At 44.4% G+C, this 18,840-nt stretch overlaps 1 protein-coding gene across 4 annotated transcripts in view; it reads right to left on the reverse strand.

Moving 5' to 3' along the window:
• Positions 1-18,840, reverse strand: part of Smim17 (small integral membrane protein 17) — a 31,266-nt gene that overhangs the window by 358 nt on the left and 12,068 nt on the right. For 2 of the 4 annotated variants that reach the window (XM_029479244.2, XM_085842385.1), the window contains exons 3-5: positions 6,515-6,750; positions 4,310-4,386; positions 1-2,128 (exon numbers count right to left, since the gene is read on the reverse strand). The exon at positions 1-2,128 is cut by the window's left edge and continues 358 nt beyond it. In XM_029479244.2, coding sequence (XP_029335104.1) covers positions 2,018-2,128; positions 4,310-4,386; positions 6,515-6,656 — 330 coding nt within the window. In that variant the 5' untranslated portion in view covers positions 6,657-6,750 and the 3' untranslated portion in view covers positions 1-2,017. Of the gene's footprint in view, positions 2,129-4,309; positions 4,387-6,514; positions 6,813-14,685; positions 14,765-18,840 lie in introns of those variants that run through there. The other 2 variants (XM_021166546.3, XM_029479245.2) reach the window with 2 other exon arrangements.

The following is an 18,840-nucleotide window of genomic DNA, read 5'->3' on the forward strand; positions in this document are numbered from 1 at the left end:
GACAGAAAACAAACTAAACCACTGGACTTTGAAGCATTTACTAGGACTGCTCCAAAAAAAAAAATGTCAAGATAAACAAGGATGTAGATTATATAATGTTAAGACGTGGCCAAGGTTATATCCAGAAGGATCTTTTTATTATTAAGTATGTTATTGCAAATATAGAGAGAATGTAAATGAAGTATACCACTTAAAAGGTAAACAAGAAATAAAAGTAGCCAGAACTAAGCACAGTGTGCATATTCTATAATTTAACATATCAAAAATAACAAAAGAAATAATATAGATATTTATAATTTTATAAATTATAAATAAATATAAATAAAGCCAAACACTAGATCTTTGGAAAGACAGTAACAAAAGCCAGATAAGTGTTTGGTAAAAGCAAATAAATAACAAGGAAGCCACAATGGCGAGTTAAAAGGAAAGGAGTGATAGGAAAAAATGCAGAGAACCTTTTTGTTTAATTATAAAAATAGTGTTCATAATTAAGCTTATAGTCCCAAAAGACCTACAGAATGAAGAACTCTCTAGAGGATAAAAGATTATTATAAATCATCAAAATGAATCCAAGAAGTAAAAAAGTGTTCCTAAGCTACCAAGATAGAATTATCATAGTAATGGCATATGATAATTCAAACTGCTTTCCAAACATCATCTCATCATAATGGCATATGATAATTCAAACTGCTTTCCAAACATCATCTCATCATCTGAGATTTCCCTCTCACAAACCTCAGAATTCATTACTGGTGAATTCTTTTTTTAAAAAAATTAAGATTTATTTTTTAATTATATGTTGGGGGGGGGGAATATGGGTGGGTATGCGCATATGCATGCCATGCCCCTGGAGGCCAGCAGGGGGAGTCTGGGCCCCTGGCGCTGGAGTTACAGTTAGTTGTGAGCTGCCTGATACGGTTGCCAGGAAGCAAATTGCAAGGGTGATCTGCACTCTAAACCATGAAGCCATCTCTCCAGCCACAGTAAACTCTTTTAATCTGCCAAGGACCTGATACTTCTCAAGCTACAGAAATTATTCAAAAGCATAAAAAAATTTACTCAGATCTCTCAAAGATGTCAAGTTAAGCCATGACATCTTCAAAACTTCACAAAAATAGCACCAACTTAACACATCAAGATAGAGAGGCAAGTGTCCTTATATAAAATAGCAAGAAAAGGCAGTCTATATGAAAAGACTGTATACACTGAGGGTGTTATGAAAAATGGGGCTGGAAAGATGGCTCCACATTTAAGAGCACTGGCTGCTCTTCCAAAAGATCCAGGTTCAGCTCCCAGCACCCACATAGTGGCTCACAGCCATCTGTAACTCCAATTTTAAAAGATCTAACACCTTCTTCTGGCCTCCACAGGAACCAGGTGCAAACATGGTACAAAAAACACAGGCAAGCAAAATGTTAAATTATACAATGGTAATTTTAAAACATAGGGAGATGGGTCAACATTGACCCTAAGCTGCACACTTTTCAGCTGCTCTGAAGAGATGTCTTCCAATTCAGAATGTCTTCCAATTAATTCACAGGTTTTTTTTCTTGCCCAGGAGTATACAAAACTTCTCAATAGTAAACAAAATAATGTGTTTTTATAATCAACCTTGTATTCATTTAAATAAATTTTAGAAATACAGAAACCTCTTAATAAAAATTTTATGGGAAAAAAAACTCATGAAGCTATAGACACAGCTCAGCATTTAAGGGTACTTACTGCTCTTGTAGAGAACCAGAGCTCTGTTCCCAGCACCCATAAAGGCAGCTCACAATTGCCTACAACTTTAGCTTCAGGGGCTCAAACTCCCTCTGCTGGCCTCTGCAGGCACTGCACTCACAATAGCACATATACACACAAAGATACACACACATATACAGAATTAAAAATAAATCTTTCAATGGATGTGTGAAAAGCATTTCTTAATGCTCAGTATCCACTCCTGGTTTCTAGCCAGGACAGTTTCTTAACGCGACACAGGGCTCATGTCTCCATACAGCAGCTGTTGTGATAGTTAAATGTGAAGCATCATGGGCATCCCAGTTAATACCAAGAATAAGAACAGCACACACACTACCAACACGATGGTTGTTTGCTGTGGAGCCTTGGACCACTCCACAAAGCCCTAAAAGAGGGGGAGAGAGGGGGGAAAGAAAATATCAGCACTGGAAAGGAAGGAGATTGATACAGTTTACCACAGGAAAATATGAACGTATGATTAAGGATCTACCAGCAGAAAAGCTGTTAGAGTAACCAGATATTAGATAAACATACGGAAGCAAGCAATGTACCTGTGTTTTGGAGAAAAAAATTTCAGAATAAAGGATGAAAATTGCAAAATATCACTGTATGGTGTGTGTTTCGTGACCCAACCCCTCTTTTAAATTTCCAGCTGTCTAACTTATTGTATTCATTTGTAAATATAACAGCCACCTTGAATATTTTCCCACATGTTTCTGGTGTGTGGCATGCATGTTCACATGTGTATGAGCACACATGTGTATATTTGCATGTGTGTGTGTGAACATTCATGTGCATTTACATGCATGTGGAAGCCTGAAGTTAACATTAGCAATCTTCCTTAGTTGATCTCCACCTTATACATTGAGGCAGGGGCTCTCGTTCGAACCCAGAACTTGGTGGCATAGGCTAGTGTAGTTAGGCTGCCTTGCAGCAGGGATTCCCAAGTCTCAGCCTTCCACATTCAGAGTGCTAGAATTATAGGCAGATTGTCACATGCGCCCAGCCTTTACATGGGTTCTGAAAATCCAAACTCTGCTCCTCGCTCCTGCCAAGTGTCTCTCCTCTGAGCACTCATGCCATTCCTTCAGAACCCTCCTCTAAACGTGGCATCGGTCTTTGTTTTTCTCCACCCGTATTCAAGGCATCAGCAAATGCTGTTAGCTTTGCCTTCGAAGCATTTCCATAGTTAGCCTTTTATTCCTATCACTGTAGCCAAGGGCATCATCACAGCATCCTCTCGCTAAGACAACTGTTTCTCTTCTTTAAAAAAAAAATCCACTTTAGTTTTGTAAACTTTTATTTTTAATTTTTTTATTGTACATGGAGGAGGGCATCTTGCCTGCATGAATGTCTGTGTCCCATGTGCATGGCTGGTGCCCCAGGAAGCCAGCAGACGGATTCAGATCCCCTGGAGCTGAAGTTACAGGTGGCTATGAGATATTTGACATGGGTGCTGGGAATGGAACTTGGGTCCTCTGGAATAGCAGAAATCACTCTTAACTACTGAGCCATCTCTTCAGCCTTGGATGCCTGCTTCTAAGCACTCAGACTCATTTTTGTCTTCCCAGGTCAGATAGTGTTTGTTATGGTCTAATTCTGGATATCTCCTACAGACTCCTGCTTCGAGTGTGCACAGTGCTGTCCTGGGAGACTGTGGAGGCTCGAGGACAAGCTGAGTGAAGGAAGTCTGAGGATAAACCTATACAAAGCCCTGAGTCCTGATTCTGTCTTGTATCCTCATTTTTTTTTCTAGGTGAACAGCCTCCACCAAATGCTCCCGCCTCCATGAACTGAGCTGATGGACAAGAGCCATCTAAAATCATGAACTGAAATAAGTCTTGCCTCTCATGTATCATCAGGTGTTGTGGGAGCAATGACATGTATGCTAACTAGTGCAGTGATCCTTCGAATGTTGAAATAAACTTGATCAAATGATCCATATGCATTAACATGTGTGTTTTCTGTGTTGCCCTATCTAAATAACGCTTTTTTACTGTACATCCTGATCACAGCTTCCCCTCCTTCCTCTCCTCCCAGTCACTCCCTCTCAACTCCTTCCCTCCACATCCCCCCTGCCCTCTTCCCTTCTTCCTCAGTGAAGGGAGGCTTCCCAGAGATAGCATCCCACCTTGGCATATCGAGTTGCAGGAAGCTGCAATTGGGATGTTAATGAATTAATTAATTGACTAATGGAAAAAAAAAACATTTTTCCATGGCATCCTCTCCCTTCTCTACCAATGACCTGACACATTTAAACATACACACATATGCACACATATATATATATACACATACACACACAAGCACATACATTTACAAACACACACAAATGCACAGTCTTATGTAGCCAAGACTGACTTCAAACTCACTACATAGCCCAGAATGACCCTTGTGCTTCCTATTTCCTGCCTCTATTCCCTAAGGGCTGGGATTATAGATTCATACTACGAGGGAAATCAAACTCAGGGTCTCAGTGGAAGAGGGAAAGTGACTGTGTGAAGGGGATGGTGGATGGGGAGGTGGGCAGATGGATGGAGGCATGCATGGTAATCCCTATACATACCTGGGAGTCCTCTGACTCGTCATCTTCTTCTACTGAGCTCCATTCCTGAGATAGCCCAGTCTCTTGGGAGGACAGATCTGTGAAGGCAAAAGAACAGAAAAGAAAAGGGCTGTGAGTGAGTGAGCAGACATGGAAATTAGGCTTCCCAAGCTCTCTCCATGGCATCCTCTCCCTTCTCTACCAACGACCGACACATTTAAATATGTACACATATACACATATGTATATATAGACATACACACACGAGCACATACATATACAAACACACACAAATGCATACACACGTAAGCACATGCATACATGCCCTTCTCTACCAACAACCTGATATATTTAAACACACACATATACATGTATATACATACAAATACATGCATACATATACAAACACACACACATATATACATGTATATACATATATACAAACATATACACACAGATATACACATGTATATACATGCATTTACAAACATAAAAACACAAATACATATATAGATATATATGTATACACAAGCAGGCACACACACACATGGTTCATGTGGGGCTGATAACATATCAGGCCTGAATTTTGATCCTGCAGCTAAAACTGGGCCATCTGATGGGCTCCGCTGTTCACCTGTCCAGAAGGTAAAAGTTCCCTAATGGTCTCCCAAGCAAGATCTGAGTGAGAGAGCAAAGAAAAACTGTTCCAGGAGCTTTCCTACGGCCTACAAGAGAAGCTTCCGGGGAAGACTTTCCCACACAGCTACTACCTGTGCATCCTTCTTAATCCTGAGCTGAATAAAGTTGGCAGAGATTGTTTCATTTTATGAAATGTAGGTTAGCCTGGAAATCTCTCTCTCTGAGCCAGGTGAGCCTCACACTCATGAGCAATTCTCCAGCCTCAGACTACCAAGTACTGGATTACAAGAGCCACCATGCCTAGCTTAGAGTCTACTTTTATTTTCTTTTAACAGGGGTGAGTGGAGGCACACACCATAGCACACATGTGTAAATCAGACTTCTGGGAATCAGTTATCTCCTACCATGTGGAGATCAAACTCAGGCCATCATCCTTATCCACTGGGCCAGCATGCTGGCCCAGGGGTCTGTCTGTCTTAACTGACTTCTTACTTTGAACTTCCTAAACCAACCTGTGTTCAAGAAAACAGCTAAAAACAGGCTCAATGCCCTTAACACCTCTGACATTTGAGCTGCGTAATTATTAGAGAGGAGGCCCTGAACCATTGCTTGTGGATTTAACAATACACTGTGACCTCTGCCCATGCATGATCTTGTTAGTAACCTCAGTTGTGGGTTCCCTATCTGACATGATTAGGGATGTGTGTGTGTGTGTGTGTGTGTGTGTGTGTGTGTGTGTGTGGTGTCTCCATATGAAAATCCCTTACTAAGCCTGGCCTTGACCATGCCATATCTTGACCTATCACATAGGATTATCAAGTTGCTAACAAAGGCTTTAAAAGTGCCTAGGAGGGCTGGAGAGATACTCAGTGGTTAGGAGGGCTCAAGAGATACTCGGTGCCTAGGAGGGATGGAGGTATGGAGGGATTGAGGGATAGAGGGATAGAGGGAATGAGGGATGGAGGAATGGAGAGATTCTCGGTGGTTAAAAGCAACCACATCAGACACAATTGCCTTTAACTCCAGCTCCAGTGGATCCTGTACCTTCTTCTGGCCTCTGTAGGTACTTGCATGCACTTGCTCAAAGACACACTCACACACACACACACACACATTTTCGCGTGCGCGCACAATTCTTTTTAAGTGTTTAGGTATCCCAGCATTCCCTGTTCCTCACTACACTCCAAGGACCCATGAGAATAAACCTCTTGGAGACACAAGGCTCAAGTACTCGAGTTAGTCAACCAACCCAATGTGTGAGGAAAGCCATCTAAAGAAACAGCCTTGCCAGCTCCTTATGACCCCACAGGCAAGCGCAAAAACAGACAACAGGAGAAATGTCCCCTGAGGTCACATCGAACTGCTGACCTACAGAATTATGAACCCATGCATGCTTGTTGTATCAAGTGACAAAATATTATTCAGAAAAGAAAAAAAATAGCCAGTTCAACAATCTACAGGTCAGTGAGTGACCGATGGATGTTTAGCCTCTCCTAAGTTCTGCTGAGAGCATCCCCCTTGCCTGGCTCCCACAGGACCCCGAGAGCATCCCCCTTGCCCGGCTCCCGGCTCCCACAGGACCCTCACCTTTCTCATCACTGTCACAGCTGGAGGCCCCGACCTCCACAGCCTCCCAGTCCTTGGGGAAGGTGGAGTGGCATGGCTTCTCCCAGGCCCTGCTGTCTCGAGGCAGTAGTCCCTGTGTCTGCTCAGTCCTGAGGCTCTGCATCTCCTCAGGAGGAGGCGTGGCTTCCAAGGCAGGCTTTCTTTTACTTCTCCTGTTCCAGTGTCCTGTGGGGTTCCTCCGGTACAGGATTCAAAACCTAAGGTCACAGGCAGACACACCCGGTCATCCAGTGAATGGTGCTAGGTGTGTTGCTGAACACTAGAAAGAGAGCAGGGGGGGCAGTGGTTCAAATGGAAGGTTACTTTTGACTCACAGTCTGAAGAAGCGACCTACCACTTGGTGGGGGAGGGGACGTGGCTGCAGGGGCGTGAAGCATCGGGTCGCATTGCATGCACAGTCAGGAAACAGAAAGTAGCGGATGCTAGTGCTCAGCTAGCTCACTTTCCCCTTTTTATTCTTGTATAAAGAAATGCCAGTATCTGAGGGGATAGAGAGCGAATGACCCTGATCTGGTCATAACACACTCACTGTAATGTATCATTTAATCCCTTGACTGTGTTCAGCAACCATATGTATAGTAGAGAAATACTTCTGAAACAAAGAGGAAATAAATGGCCACCAAGTGGGTGGAGATGACAGCCAACCATGGCTGACGACCTGAGTTTGATTCCCAGGATTGTGTGAGAGGGCAGAATTGACTCCTGTGAGTTGTTGTCTACCTACCAGCTGTGGCCACTGGCATGCTTGCATGATACCTACACACAAATAAATAACGTGCAAGACAATGAAATAAATAAAATATGATATAACATTTAAAATTTGCACTTATGTGGGGGAGAGTAAATAAAAGGACACAAGCACGAAGATAAAATATTTGAACACTGTTCGTAAGTGAGATGCATGGACCAGGAAGATGACTCAATTATGAAAATGTTTTCTGTACAAAGATAGGGACCTCACCCACAGGAAGGAGGCTCTCTGGAACTCACTGGTTATCCATAACCAACAAGGCCCAGGCTACTGAGAGGCCCACTCTTCAAAACCAAGGTGGGTGGCACCTGAGAAATGACTCCCAAAGTTCCTCTGACCTTCATATCCCACAACACACAAACATGTACACCCCACACACACATGTGCACTACATGCACACACCCACACACACCCACACACAAATGTGGCATACAATTTACACTAAGTGATCTCTATATTAAGTAAATGATACAGTAACACATATTTATGTTAAATTGTGCATACTGGATATGTAAGCCATTTCTTTTCTATCTGTATGACCAGTTATAACTGAGGTGGTTTGAATAGGAATGGCCCTCATAGACTCATGTGTTTGAAACCTTGGCCCCATAGGGAGTGGCACTATTAGGAGGTGTGGCCTTGTTGGATAGAGGAAGTAAGTCACTGTGGGAACAGGCTTTGAGGTCTCATCTGCTCAAGCCCCACCCAGTGGGCCTCACTGCCTCTCTCTGCTGCCTGAGGATCAAGATGTAGAACTCTCAGTTCATTCTCTAACACCATGTCTGCCTGATGACGCCATATTTCCCGCCATGACAATAATGATCTAAAGTTCTGAAATTGTAAGCAAACCCCACGTTTTCCTTTATAGGAGTTGTTGTGGTCATGGTGTCTCTTCACAGAAATAAAACCCAAACTAAGACAACCACTTAAAGATTTTTGCTTATTTTTTACATTATAGATATGCACGGGTGTCTTCGTAGATGTGTACCTGAGTGCCGTGCCCTTGGAGGCCAGAAGGAGCTGCACTTAGAAAAGGTTGGGAGTTGCCCAACATGGGCTCTGGAAATCAAACTTGGGTCCCCGGACGAGCAGTGTGCTCTCCTAACTGCTGAGCCACTGGCTGTCTACAGCGCATTAACCATCATCTCTCTATTGGAGATGTCTAAAGGCCTCTGAAAACCACAACTAGATGCACCATTTCCAAGGCAACTCAGCTCTCTACACCCCTAGTCCATTCTCCTCCCACATCCTCCTCTCCTGCTCAGAACCCCTCCATCCTTCCCAGAAGCCCTTTCTTTGCCTCATACTGCATGCAGCCAATCAGCCAGCCTGCCTGCGGTTCCGTTAGAAACACTTTGCCCTCTGCCTGCTGTCCCAGCCTTCACCATCATCTGAAACTTTAGTCCTTGGGATACAGAAGCTTCTGTCATGATCTCCCTGTCTCCTGGGATTCACTCATCCCTTCACATTGATGATGGCAGCCCTTAAACCTACTGCCCAGTCCATTCAACAGCTTTGTGCTGCTGGCAAGATGGGTTCAGTGAGCAAAGATGCTTGCTGCCAAGCCTGATGCTCCAAGTTTGATCCCTGGAACAGATGGTGGAAGGAGAGAACCACCTCCCATAAGTTGTCTTCTGACCTCCATATGTGCACCATGCCCCACCCTCCCCCCCCCGACTCTACCACCACACAAAAGTAAATAACTAAGTATAAAATACCCACCAGCTTTGTCCTTCTCTATTCTGGTTGGTTACAATGGTATAGTTTTTAGTCATGGTCAAAGGGTACCAGCCCCTTACCCTAACATCCAAAGAAGCACAGGCAGAGATTTTAGACCCACCACCCAAGAATTCCTGGAAGAACATCACTTGCTCTCAACTGAGACCAGGGAGCATGCCTTAGTTTGGCCAATGTACATGTTGTTTGGTTTTAAGTTGGTTGGTTTTAAGTGTGTGTGTGTGTGTGTGTGTGTGTGTGTGTGTGTGTGTGTGTGAATTAGAGGACGCTCAGCCTTCCAGAGTCAGCTCTTTCCTTTCTCCAGGGATCTAGGATCAGGACTCAGGTCACTGGGCTTATTTGGCACAATACTTTTACTCCCCAAACCATCTCACCAGACCTTGATTTATTTTATTTTGTTTTTAGACACTGCCTAGGTAGCTCAGGGTAGCCATGAACTCATGATATATCCCCAGCTGGCCTCAAACTCCTGTTCCTCTTCCTGGACAGAGGCTGCGGGTGTGAGATGCCACACTCTGTGGCTGTGTCACCAGTCTCTTTCCAGTTGGGGTGCCCCTCAGTTAGTAAGCGGGGAGCAACTTCCGGTGACAATGGGGCAGCTCTAGCAGGAATGCTCAGAACACAGTCTGGGATCTGCTTGCTTTTCCTGTGTTTGTTTGCTTTATTATTCTCAATAACTATAGAAAAAATAAAAATAAAAAAACCCTAAAGATGAAAAGAGACTGGCTGGCACTCCCTCTCCCCCCTGTGATAGAAAGTCTCCCTGGGAAATCCTCAGAGGTAGCTTTTAAAAGCAAGCTGACTCACAGGCTCTGGTGGGGGTGTCTGTTGTTAGTAAAACCCCACAGCACCTGAACATATGCACCCCCCCCCGCCCCGCCCCCCCCCGGGAGTAACGCTCCCATCCTGGGCACCTACGGAACACAGGGGGAAACTGTCCTTTGCCTACTTGTTTGTGGAAGCCGTTGCACCTCTGTCTATGTTAAAAAGGAAAAAAGCAAAGCTATTCAGAAAGCTATTCAGAAAGCTGGTACATAGCTCAGTGGGTAGAGCTGCTGCACAAGCATGAGGACTTAAGGTCAAATCCCTGCTGGCCAGCCAGTGCAGCCCAAGGTGAGCATCCACCAGGCTCAGCAGTTCTGAGACACTGGTTCAGTTCCCAGTACCCACATTAGACAGCTCACAACATTCTGTAACTCCATTTCCAGGAAATCTAACTTTTTCTTTTGGCCTCTGAGGGTACTTGCATGTACATGCATGTACATGTACACAGATACACAAACAATTTTTTTAAATACAAATATTTTTAAAATATTAACTGCTGGGGCTGGGAGTTGCATGCTCAAAGCCCTGGGATCAATGTCCAGCACTACACAAAGTGGGCATAAACTGTGGTGGTGCAGTCATCTAACTCCAGCTTTCAGAGAGGTAGCAGAGAAATAAGTTCAGCTACATAGTGAGTTCAGAATACCAGCCTGGGCTACATGAGACCAGAAAACAAATCTTAACAACCACTGGATGCAGCCACAACATCTGTAGACTCAGCACTCCAAAGACCAAGAGAGGATCTCAAATTTGAGGCCAGCTTAGACTATGTAGTCTCTCCAAGAAGTCAAACAAAAGCTTATAACTTAGATGTCTATCAAGAGGAAACGTAAATAGATTCCCATTCATACAATGGAGGCAGGTGTGGATAAACTTGAAATATATATTTGCCTGCATATAAACTGCATTACCTACACATGTATATGTATGCATACGAATACATATCATATATTTAAATATATGAAGACCCAAGTTTGAGTTCCAAGCACTCACATTTTTAAAAATTGCCAGTACAGTGGGAAGAGAATGGCTACAATTTTCTGGCTGCTGACCATCACCAGTAGCAGGTAAAGCAAGCACAGAGATAACTGTGAGCCCTTGAATGTGACCTCCACCATGCACTTGCTGTGTGTCCTAGGACACACAACCTCTCTTGAGTTTCAACTTGCTCATCCGTAAAAGATGCTGGTAACAACAGCAGCCACATCATGGAGGCGTTTTGAGATTTCTGCAGAGAGAGAACACCCTGCTGAACGCAAGTTTAAAGGCCACATTCCTTCTCCTTGCATTGTTGGTTTAAAGCTGTACCCTGCCTTCAAGGCTAACTGCCTCAGGGGTTTTTATTGTTGTGAAGTTATCTTGACCAAGGCAACTCTTGTGAAGGAAAACATTTCATTGGGGCTGGCCTAGAGTTTCTGAGATTTAGTCCATTATCATCTGTATAGGCTATTTCCGGCTGTCAGCTTGACTATATCTGGGATGGACTACAATCCAGAACTGGAAGGCTCACCTGTGATCCTAATCTGGAGGCTGGGAGATACAAGTTTCTGACCTGGATCTTGGCATGGAGATCTTGAGGCATAGTGGCTATGAATCCCAAAAGATTAAGACAGGGAGATCTTTGAGTTCAAGGTCATCTGGGACAAAGTAAATCCCAGATTCAGGAGTGATGGCACCTTTAATCTGGGCCACACCTTCTGCTGGAGACCTACTACATAAGGATATTGGAAGAAGGAAGATTTACTCTCTCTCCTTCACCTGCTTGCCTTGTGGGACTGAGCAACTGCTAGATCCTTGGACTTCCATTCACAGCTGCTGCTGAGCACTGTTGGGAGTTGGACTACTGACTGTAATTCATCAACAAATTCCCTTACTATATAGAGACTTCCCATAAGTTCTGTGACTCTAGAGAACCCTGACTAATATACCATCATAGTGGGCAGCATGGTAGCATCCAGGAAGACATGCTGGAGGAGCTGAGTGTTCTACATCTAGATCTGTGGTCAGCAAGGAGGAGACTGCGTTCTACACTGGGCAGAGCTTGAACAGAAGAGACCTCAAAGCCCATCTCAACACGCTTCCTCCAACAAGGCCTCACCTACTCCAATAAGGCTACACTTCCTAATAGCGCCACTCCTGTTGGACTTATCATTCAGCACATGGGTCTATGGGAGGTCAGACCTATTCAAACCACCACATTAACCTTAACTTAAACATCACCTCTCCATAAATAAGCACTTGCTACCCATGGATATGAAACTTCCCAAAGATTTCTCATCAGAACTTTGGGCCAGGCCCAAAAGTGAAGTCTTGGGAGCCTATGGATGAACCAGTTGCACATCCTGGGGGTGAGCAGACAGGACCAAACAGGGTAGTCCATGTGACCGTGCAGCAGTCAGATATGCTGTCCCCAAAGATCGGAACACAAACACTTCCAGAGCAGAAACCGAGCAAGACAAAAGTCAATCACCCAAGAGCCTCCTCCCCGTGACTTTAACTTCCCAACTGGAAAACAAAATGCAAATGCAGAGGAATATGTCACAAAGCAAATAAGAATGAGCGGCCACACTGCAGCATGGGAGAAACAACAGGAGCACTGAAGACTGTAGGAGAAGCTCAATCAAGTGTCCTTTGAGAGGAGCTGCCCTGCCTCTGCAGCCTGGAAAACACAAGGGACATGTGGCTGTCACCTGACTTCTCAGGAGACTAGAAAATTATCTTCTCAGATGGCATTGTTTGCACTTTAAAATTTTTAAGATAAAATTGCTTTTTTCTAAAGAACTCACAGATAAAAGCACTGCATGGCCAGGTTAAGGAAGCCACTCAGATACATGCCCGGCCCCACAGCTATGTTTGTCCCAGTGATGATGGGTATATTGTCCATGGCGTTGGAATGGCCATTCTAAAGCTCCGGAGGTTTACTTAGGATTTTGCACTTACTACTAACATTTAATTAGTTGGTTGGTTAGTTACTATGTCATGTTCTCACTGCTTCAGGACCCAGAAAGTTGAATTCACTTATCCACCATTTTTTTTAAAAATGAAAAAAGTTAAAACTATAAAAAAAAATAATCTTTGTAACATCTTTCTAAGTCATGTCCTTTTACCTATGTTCCGCCCTTCATCATCCTCATATTACCCTCTCGTGGTCTCTTGTCTTCTAGCTTTTACTTATTTATTTTGAGACAAAGAGCCTGCAGTTCGCAATGCTCATTATTTCAAACGTTTAAAAAGGCAACATCCCATGAGACAAATATAATGTCAGACCTACAATAGACCCTGGGGGGGGGGCTGACAGTTTGCAACCTCAGTGAGAGTTGGGGTATATGTTGGGGGAGGGGTGTGAAAAGATGAGACTGTGGACACATAGCAGGGCTAGGGATGTAGCTGGGTGGTAAAGGGCTTGCCTAGAACTCTGTCTCCAACACTGCATTGGCAAACAAGCACCAGGATGCTGCCCGGCAATCCCACCACTTACGAGGCTGAGGCAGGGGGATCAGGTCAAGATCATGAATTTTGAAACCAAATTAAGACACAAAACTCTGTGTGTGTGTGTGTGTGTGTGTGTGTGTGCGCGCGCGCGCGCGTGTGCATGCGTGTGCACGCCGCCCACACATACATTGTTGGGAAGAGTATTAGAGTATCCTTAGAATTGGGTTTGCTTATTGCTTTACTTTCTATATGAACCATAGTTTATTACAGGTTTAGGCTGAGAAGCAGCAACTAGAGGAGAAAACTACATGTGTGGGTGGGGTAGGGAGGGTGGCAATATGGCTCAGCGAGTAAGAGGCACTTGCTGTCAAGCCTGACCATATGAGTTCAATTCCTAAGAAAACCAACGTCCACAAGTTGTCCTCTAAATTCTGTGTCCCATACAAAGAAGTGTTACTTTAGACAATAAATAAGGAAAGACCGGTAGGAGCCAGTTGCACATGGGGAAACCTGGGGAAAGGGGAAGATTAGAAGATCTTGTAAGTACAGTAGATGGAAGGAGAGAAGTAGAAAGGGGGGGACAGGGATTCACATTTCACTATCTGTGGTATTCTTTGTGAATTAGAAGACGTATCACCTGCAGAGGGGAAAGGATGAGAGTCAGTGAGAGCGAGGAAAATCGTCATAATAGTGATGATGATGATGATGATGACGACGACGACAATAACAGAGCCCTGCTTCCTGGGGTGAATGTTCTGATTGCAGGCCCTACTTAGTAGTTACAGCTATGGCTCCATTGCACAGATGGGCAAGGGTCTCCATCACAGCCTCAGAGCTCAGGAGAGTTGGGACTGTCCCTTAAATCCTACACCTGTGGGACTCCATAAAGTCATGCTCTTGGCCTGTTGCAGGATACCACACACGGAGCACAGGACAGACATAATGCACACATGCAACCAAATTTGCAGGTGCAGTGAGCCCAACAGAGAAACTGGGGACCTCCCTGAGAGGACGGAGAGACAATGTGCACGTACGTGCACAGACCCACGAAGGAACACAGACGCCTGAGTGTAAGCTCCCTGCAGGATCCCTTCTCCCTGGTTGCTGAAATTTGTGTTGGATGTTCAGGCACCAAGTAAACAATCAAGTTAGCAGAAAAGAGGGCCCAAGCGGGTTAAATGCCCCTCCCCGCCATCTTCTCCCACATGGACCCTCCATTCCCATACCCCAGACCTAGAGCAAACTGTACTGTAAACCCGCCCACCCCAGAAACACGCATGCAAATGCATGCACAGTCACACGTGAATGCATCTCCCCGATCACTACCCACGCCCCCAGCCCAATCTCCCGCCCCCTTCCCGCCCGCGGGGTCCCTCTAAGGACTCACCCTCCCCAATCAGACCCTTGCAGGCTCTGCAGAGCTGGAGCTGCAAGGACTGCGGCTGGGCTGCGCAGACTCGGAAGCTGCGGGTGGGAGGTGGGACGTGGGGGTGGCGGGGAGAGAAAAGGAGGCGGCCTTCTCTCTTCCTCCTCCTCCCTGCAGGGAGCCTGCGTTTGAAGAAAACTGGAAACAAATTGCAGGAGTAAACAGAGCCCGGTGCCCTGTGGCGTAGTACAGGTCCTGAGGGTCTAGCCAAGGTGGAGTGCGCCCTCCATCCCCAATTAAGTTATGTCTCAGTCCAGGGTGCAGACAGCTGCTATGGCCAAGATTTTTGCACGTGCTTCTTCCAGGTTCTCTACTTTAAAACCCCCCTGCTCTAGGGTGAGAGGAGACAGGAAGGAGCTCAGGCAAAGGCATGTCAGCCTGGAGTCCGAGGTTCCATAGATGGAGTTAAGTGCTGGCTGTGTCATCTAGGGATATTACTTAATATTCCTGTACCTCAGTTTTCCAATCTGCTAAGTGGGAATGATAGGGAACAACCGCCAGCACTCTCAGGATGTCTGTGAAGGTAAAAATAAGAAAATAACACCTGCAGAGTTGTTTACTGTTGGGTTTCCCCCCTGAGGTCAGATCTATGGTCCAGACTGACTGTGAACTCACTATGTGGCCTTGAACTTCTGATCCTCCTGCCTCTACCTCCCTATCGCTGGGGTTATTAGTGATGTGCCACCAAGCCCCATTTAACATGCAGAATTCTTAGAAAGTGTTCAGTAACTGTTAGTGGTATCATAATCCCCATCATTCAAATTTTACAACAGAGACCGCTGCCAAGTTGCTCTCAGAAAAGTCACATTAAATTTTTTTTTAATTCAGGTGGATGAAGAGATGGCTCAGCAGTTAGGAACACCCATACACAGCCATCTGTAACTCCAGCTCCAGGGGATTTGATGCCCTTTTCTGGCCTCAATGAACAAGTTGTACTCAGACGCACGAACATACACACATCTACATATGAATAAAATGTTTAAATAAATTTTAAGGTTATGACTGAGCTGTAGGTGAGGAAACTTATTTTCACTTATGTCCCTGGTCAATTTATTTTCATTTCTCTAGTTTGTTGTAAAATAGAGAAATCAGATTAATTTTCTGTAAGAACAAAAACACTAGCCAAAAACAGATTATAGGAGGAAAGGATTTATTACAGCTTCCGGTTCCAGGTCACAGGCCGTCAATGAGGGAAGCTGGGACAGGAACTTAAAGCAGTAAGTTATAGAGGAACACCGCTTGCTGGCTCTCACACAAGCTCATCTCAGCTAGCTTTCTTACTCAGCCCAAGATCACCTGTCCACGGAATAACGCTGCCCACAGTGGGTTAGCCCCTCCCAAATCAGTTAACAACTAAGGCAGTCCTCCCACAGACACGCCCACAGACTAATAGGACCTAGCGCAGTGGTTCTCAATCTGTGGGTCGCGACCCATGTGAGGGGCAAAAGACCTTCTCACGAGGGCCACATATCAGATACCCTTCCTATCAGATATTTACATTCCGATTCATAACAGTAGCAAAATGACAGTTAAGAGGTAGCAACAAAAACAATTTCGTGGTTGGGGTCAACACAACATGAGGAACTGTATTTAAGGGCGGTAGCATTAGGAAGTTGGAGAGCCAGCTGCCTCTAGATAATTTCTCAATCAAAGCTTTCCTCTCTGGTAACTCTAGGCTGTGTCATCAGCTTGACATGCTAAAGATGACCGGGACACTTAAGAAAGAAGCGTCTGGGCATGCCTGTGAGAGATTATCTAGAGCAGGTTAGCTGAGGTGGTAAGGACCCTCCTTCACCAACAGTGGTCAGTCAGTACCATCCCATGGTCTGGGGTTCTGGACAAAATTAAAAGGGAGATGTGAGCTGGGCACAAGCATCTATTGCTCCCTGCCTCTGACTGTAGATGTTGTGTGACCAGCTGTTCCAAGCTCCTCCTCCTGTAACTGACTATACCCTCAAAGGGTGGGGCCAAAACAAACCTTTCTTCCTTAACCCATTTTTGTTGGCTATTTTGTCATGGCACCAACGGAAGTAACTAAAAGGGATATGCTTTCTCACCAGAAGATGATCTAAATGGGAGATTTTTATTAAGTACATAGCAAACAAAAGTTAAAAAAGAAAGAAAGAAAGAAAGAAAGAAAGAAAGAAAGAAAGAAAGAAAGAAAGAAAGAAAGAAAGAAAGAAAAAGAAAGGAAGAAAGAAAGGAAGGAAGGAAGAAAGAAAACAATGAATGAGTGAATGAACAAATGAATGAATGAGTAGCAAATAGCAGACAGATAGCAGGACACATCAGGTGCTTACAACACTCAGTGGACAACTGAAGTCACCTGATAGAGAGAGCAAAAGTAGCTTCAAGCTGATGGTTATAATTCAGCAGAAGTGACCTGCAAAGCCCTGCTTTTAACTGTTAGTTGCTTTAACTGTAGTCACTGATTGAGAGTCCCAGGAAGAGTTCAGAGCTCACTCCCTACATGACCTTCCAACATCTCTTTCCCACCATGGGCATTTTTTTTATACCACAGAATAAACAATGGTAATGTCTATTGGTTATGGCTTACCTGCTGACTCTTCTCCAGGACAGTGAGGTTTAATTGGTTGTTTGGTTGGTTGTTTGGCCAGCTGGCTGGTTTGGTTTGGTTTGGTTTTGGGTTTTCATGATAGTGTTTCTCTGTGTAGTTTTGCCTGTCCTGGAACTTGCTCTGTAGACCAGGCTGACCTTGAACTTACAAATATCTGCCTGCCTCTGCTTCCTGGATGATGGAATTAGTGCCTGGTGAACAGCATGTTTTTTTTTTTTAACACCCTTTGTTGTCTGCTGTTCTCTGTCTTCCCTGTTACAGAGCCTGGGATCCAGCCTGCCCCAGGTTAGAAAGCCTTGGAGGGCACTTGAGATAAACATGAATGGCATCACAAATTATCAAGAGGTAAAGCAAAAATATTTCACTCCCATGAGCCTTTTCCTTTTGGTGGCCATTTATGTTTTTCCACCGTGATAAATCATTGCTCTGAGTATGGTGACTACATGATGAAGAGTCTTTAAGTCTTCTTATCAAATCAGGAGGATGGGTTGACCTTGGAAATTGCAACAAAATCCCCAAACCTTGGGCTATGGCTCGACCAAGTTATGAGTCTTGTAAGCATCTTGTTGGGGTTCCATGATTAACTGACAAAAGACTGATCAATGTAAGGCTAGGATTTCATTCAATCACTCATTTAAAACATTCGTTCAGCAAATATTTATTAGACAATTGATAAGTGGTATATATTCTTGATGATCAAGACAATGAGTGTCTGTGGCCCAAAAATGTATGTCCTTTAAATACATGTAACATTTACTTAATGAATGTGTGCATGTACACATATATACGAAATGGTATGCTTGTGAAAGTCAGAGGGCAACTTGCTGAAGTTGATTCTCTCCTCCCACCATGTGGGTCCCAGCGACTGAACTCAGGGCACCAAGCTTGGCAGCAATTACCTTTACCGACTGAAAATATGGGCTAGAAGGGTACATTCTAATGATGAAAGGACACAAGAGACACACAAGGCAATAAAATGTAACTCATACTAATATGAAATGGGTCCGTGTGGTAGCGACTCTAAGGGTCTGTCTACCTACTTACCTACATATCTATCATCTTTTTCTCAGGAGGGGTGGGGGTACTGGAGATGGGAACTAGGGCCTCATATTATGATAGGCAAGTATTCTTCCACTGAGCTGCCAGAGCCCAGAGAAGACCTAAGTGGCATTTGAATTGAGACCTAAAAGATGGGAAGGAGCTAGTTAAATAAGAATCCATGGCAGAATGAATCAATAAAGCTGCAAAGGAATAAAGAGAACAATATTGAAAGAGAGGCTAGACAAGGGACAGAAGTGAGATATAAGTTCTGAAAGGCATCCAGGGACTTGAAAACACACGAGGGTCATTAGGTTTGATTGTGGGCTGCTTCAGAAACATTAGCAGAGAACTGAGGAGTGTCGAGGTGGACTCTAATTTACATTAGGAAAGTGTGCCCAAAATCTCTGTGTGGGGAATGCAGCAGAAGGCAGCATGATGGAAAGATTGTGTAAGAGGCTCCTGTAGTGACAGGTGTGAAAGGAAATGGTGGCCTGAAG

This window comes from Mus caroli, unplaced genomic scaffold (assembly GCF_978045245.1).
Source record: "Mus caroli unplaced genomic scaffold, Mus_caroli_1 scaffold_8, whole genome shotgun sequence".
Taxonomy (NCBI): Eukaryota; Metazoa; Chordata; class Mammalia; order Rodentia; family Muridae; genus Mus; species Mus caroli.